General features: G+C 33.3%; 1 protein-coding gene across 1 annotated transcript in view; it reads left to right on the forward strand.

The window, feature by feature from the left end:
* Window positions 1-5,000, forward strand: part of LOC144452735 (uncharacterized) — an 18,743-nt gene that overhangs the window by 11,977 nt on the left and 1,766 nt on the right. The window contains exons 6-8 of the mRNA XM_078143883.1: window positions 529-639; window positions 1,717-1,833; window positions 4,126-4,239. Coding sequence (XP_078000009.1) covers window positions 529-639; window positions 1,717-1,833; window positions 4,126-4,239 — 342 coding nt within the window. The remainder of the gene's footprint in view (window positions 1-528; window positions 640-1,716; window positions 1,834-4,125; window positions 4,240-5,000) is intronic.

Genomic DNA, 5,000 nt, shown 5'->3' on the forward strand with positions numbered 1-5,000 from the left:
GACCAGACAATCGATCGATTAATTACGCAAATTGCTCATTAATATTCATGTCATTTTTACCAAAATCAAATCAGTTCTTGCCATTACTCAACGGAACAGTTGTATTAAATTTCGTTTGAATTGAGCAAGCCGTTTTGAAGAAAATGATGACACAGACAGACAGAGACACACAGACAGACAGACAGACAGACAGACAGACACAGACACACACACAGACTTTCACCCACTAATACATCTCTTTCTTACGGAAGAAAAAAATAGTCTTTACAAATGAAGTAAATGCTGACAGAAAGCAGATAATGCTACCTACGATAAAGTTACCTTATTGTGGTATTATAGACCAATTATCAATAGCATTATTTTAATATCTTTATGGCTTCTGTTAATACATTCAGATTGATTTGTCAATGTATTGTATGGCTTGACCAATGGAAAAACACTATAGAACGAAGAATTTGATTATTTACATCAAATGTGATGTAGCTGATGGTGCTATGTTAAACACATGGTTTCTTTTCACTCTTACAGATCCCCCATGCGATGGCAACCCATGTCAAAATGGCGGCACATGTCATCCTACTGGTAATACATACGTGTGCACATGTAATACTCAATATTCTGGTAGCAATTGTGAAGTTGGTAAGTGACAAGCTAGATGTACACCAGTGTGTGTGTGTGTGTGTGTGTGTGTGTGTGTGTGTGTGTGTGTGTGTGTGTTATACATACGTATGTATGTTTCTTGTATGTGTACATTTCTCAAAAACCAAAATGTTAGGTTTTTCTGCTCTTCCATAGACACCATACCTTTGCCAGATTCAAACCGAATGCCGATGCAAGGGAATTCAAAATTGTTAGGCAAAGCTGTCATACATGATATACCACTTCATTAGCAAATGGTTATGGCAAACTATAAGAAATCTGAAGTTTACTTAAGATATTACCAAATTGCCGAATATTATTCAAATGAATAATCGAGCTTTATACGAAGCAAGCAATTTGTTATCATCAACATGTGCATCATTAATTAACAAATGATTGATTGTAATTGAAAACATCAGTAAACCATGATGTACCAAAATAAGATTCATTCATAAAATATACCCAAATTACTGAAAATCAATAATTACACATCAACAAACATTTTAGAACATGTGTGCATCGTTATGGTTGATATACATACAAGTTATATTGAATTTGAATATCTTTCATTCTTAAGATAAAGCCTAACTACTGAAAACCATAAATTATGTAAACGAGTTATTAAAACCAAATGCTACATCAACAAGCTTTTCAGAACCGGTACATTTTGGTATGGTTGATGTCTGCAGTATATTATATTGAATTTGAACAGTGTATTCAAATAAGCTATGACCTAATTATTGCAAATTATTAATTAGGCTATTAGACTCCTTAATAGTAACAGTGATATTAATAAGATGAAACTAATTATCGAAAATTATGCAAATTACTCATTAATTTATCAAAACCTAATCAGTTCATGCCGCTGCACTTAAGAATGTGTACCAAATTTCTAAATTGAGCCAGTCGTTTTTGAGAAAACGATGACACAGACTGACAGATAGACAGCAAGACAAACAGACAAACATCCCATCCCTGATATAATTGATAAAATATAAACTTCCATTACAGAAGGTAAACATCATACAGGCCACAGGGTTTCTTTGTAACCAGCTTTTATTTTGCTTCTTTTTTCAGACAACACCGCAAGTTGTAACCCAAACCCATGCCAGAATGGTGGTACATGTAATGAACTTGCTATGGGTTATTCGTGTGTTTGCCGGGCGGGCTTTGACGGTGGTAACTGTGAAATTGGTAAGTCATTCAAATATACTTTGAATAACAGAGTAATATACTTACACCTAAAGAGAACATTGTCTTCTTCAAGAGGGAATGACGTGTTAGTGTACATCTAAAGACTCATACTCCTCAATCATGTCATCTAACATGTATTCAAACCCATACTAAACCCCGCAGTAATGTCATCTTATGTGTCACGACCTCTGGTTCCATCATAAACGGTACGACATCTAGCATCTAGTTACTAGGTTTACATGTTATAAACCCTGGCCCTCTAGTTTTAGTAGTGTCATGACAACAGATCTCCGAGAGGTGATGACCTCTTACCATCTATGACCTCTGACCTCGTAGTCGTGTCCTACATGTCCTGTCGCTGACCTCCAACACAACATCTTACATGTTATCACCTCGGACCCCCTAGTTACGTCTTCTTTATTAAAGTTGCATTACCACAATGCCATGATTCAGGGTCCCTTAGTTACGAATCTTACCACAGGGGGCAGCGAGCATGTAATTGATTGATCGATCGATCGATCGATCGATCGATCGATCGATTGATTGATTGATTGATTGATTATTTGTTTGAATGATTGATCGATTGAATGATCAATTTTTGTGGTGCAATATAACTTATTTTGTGTGATATTGATCAATTCACTCATTGAGTTTTAAAACTATTTTTTTTCTTTCCCTGGATACATTGCTCTCAGCTATATCTCAGACCATTAAAAGTCTGAGACTGTACGTAACTCTCTCTTTTCTTTATTGACTAAATAAAGACGCCTTGTCCATTCTTCTCCTCTTATCTAAATTAAAACACCCCTAATCTTATAATTGGCGAGAGATCAGTTAACACAAACATTTGCTTTGTGTCTAATCTTCTGGGAGATTATCACACTGGACAAACATTCGATCACGCATAATTACTAGTATATGCATGATCGACCATTTGTCCAGTGTGATAATCTCCCAGCAGATTAGAGATAAAGTGAACTGTTAATGTAAGTTTTAAAACTCAATGAGTGAATTGATCAATATCACACAAAATAAGTTATATTGCACCACAAAGATTGATCATTCAATCGATCAATCATTCAACCAAATAATAAATCAATCAATAAATCGATCGATCGATCGATCGATTTATCAATAATTACATCCTCGCTGCCCCCTGTGATCTTATGTATCACACCCCCAGGTCTCCTAATTACAATATCTTTTGCATTGAGACACCTACTCTCTCGTCATGCCATCTTATGTGTCATGACCTCTAACCCCTATCTCAGACCCCCTAATCAGAAAATCATGTGTAATAACCTCTTTCCCCCTAGTTACTACACACACACACACATATATATATAATATATATATATATATATATATATATATATATATATATATATATATATATATATATATATATATATATATATATATATATATATATATATATATATATATATCACATTATTCTGCTTGGTGGTTTTGTTAAAGTAACACAAGCTGGATTCACACACTTTTTACTCTAGTCAAATGCTTACATAAAATCCCTATTAAACTATTCTAGAATATTATGTTCAGACTAAAAGTGTAAGTTTTACTATGAGGTGACATAGAGTAGTTAAACTAATAAGCTGAATTAGGGATCCATTCACACTGAATTTATTCATGTACCTGCACACTATGGTATCCCAAAGTCATCCAATATTAGAATAGCCCTCATTTACTCCAATCATTTAGCAACAACCCTGGGCTTTTATCATTATCTAGCAAAACTAAATACACTTACGTAATCAAATGGAATTTTGTGTCAGACACAAAGAATAAGTCGACTCTAAACCCCCCCCCCCCCCCTTTGTACCCGACCTATATTTAACCCGACTCAGAGTCAACATTAACTTTTCATATTTGTGGGTTTTTACGTTAGTTAAGATTAGAATCGACTCAGATTCGACTCACTTTGTTGAGTGGGAACCACTAATATAGACATATGTCTTCTACAACATTTAAATTGTCTGGACACACTGCATTGGAGCAATTTCCTTGACCATTTTATGTAGACAATTAGTCGTACTGACGTGATTGAAATCATCTCTCAGCGGGTATTAAAATTTAAAATAAAAACGATCATAATTTGCAGTCTTTTCTTTGTTCATAGCTTCATTTAATCAACTTTAAAGAATTAAAAGTTAGGGAAATGCAAGTCGTAATGGGAGATACTAAAAATTGAAATCCCCAAAACAAATGGATATTGGGCTACAAGTGTCCTACAATATTCATCTCTTTTATTCTAATTCTACACTACAGATGTGGATGAATGTGCAAACAATCCCTGCTTAAATGGTGGTATATGTGTTGATGGTGTAGGTTCTTTTTCGTGTGACTGTCCTGATGGTTTTACTGGAAGTCAATGTGAGACTGGTAAGTTATCTCAAGGGTCTAGGAAGGGGGAAGGGGGGGGGGGGGAGTTAAGGTTATTTTAATGCCTGTGCTCCCCAAGACCCAAGACACACATATGTAAACAGATTCACAACTGTTTCCTGAAATCTTAGGACCTGTTTAGTACTTACATGACGTGATATACTTGTGTTGTCAGGGACTTCTTTATTATTGATATTCAATGACCTTAATTATATTGTAAAGATATTTCTTCATGAAAACAAATTCAAACATAAACATAAATTAACTACATCATTGGCATTTTCCATATTTGTAATTCTGTGATGTCATTAACTAATTTAAATGGATTACACCATTCAAATATATATATATATATATATATATATATATATATATATATATATATATATATATATATATATATATATATATATATATATATATATGTGTGTGTGTGTGTGTGTGTGTCTGAAGAACGCTCGAAGCGTGAAACTCTGAGTAAAGACTTATTACATCCTTATTCTTTTGAATTAAGTATATATACATATATCTTTTGAATTAAGTATATATATATATATATATATATATATATATATATATATATATATATATATATATATATATATATATATATATATATATATATATATTTACACACACACATTGCAGGTCGTACGAATGTAAAGACTTGTCACTGCTCAGTGTATCAAATTAAACTTTTGTCATACACAAACTCAAAATTATTTCCTGAAATTTCGTCTGTACACTTTAGTCTTTGTCTA

This window comes from Glandiceps talaboti, chromosome 23, assembly GCF_964340395.1.
Source record: "Glandiceps talaboti chromosome 23, keGlaTala1.1, whole genome shotgun sequence".
In the NCBI taxonomy this organism is placed as follows: domain Eukaryota; kingdom Metazoa; phylum Hemichordata; class Enteropneusta; family Spengelidae; genus Glandiceps; species Glandiceps talaboti.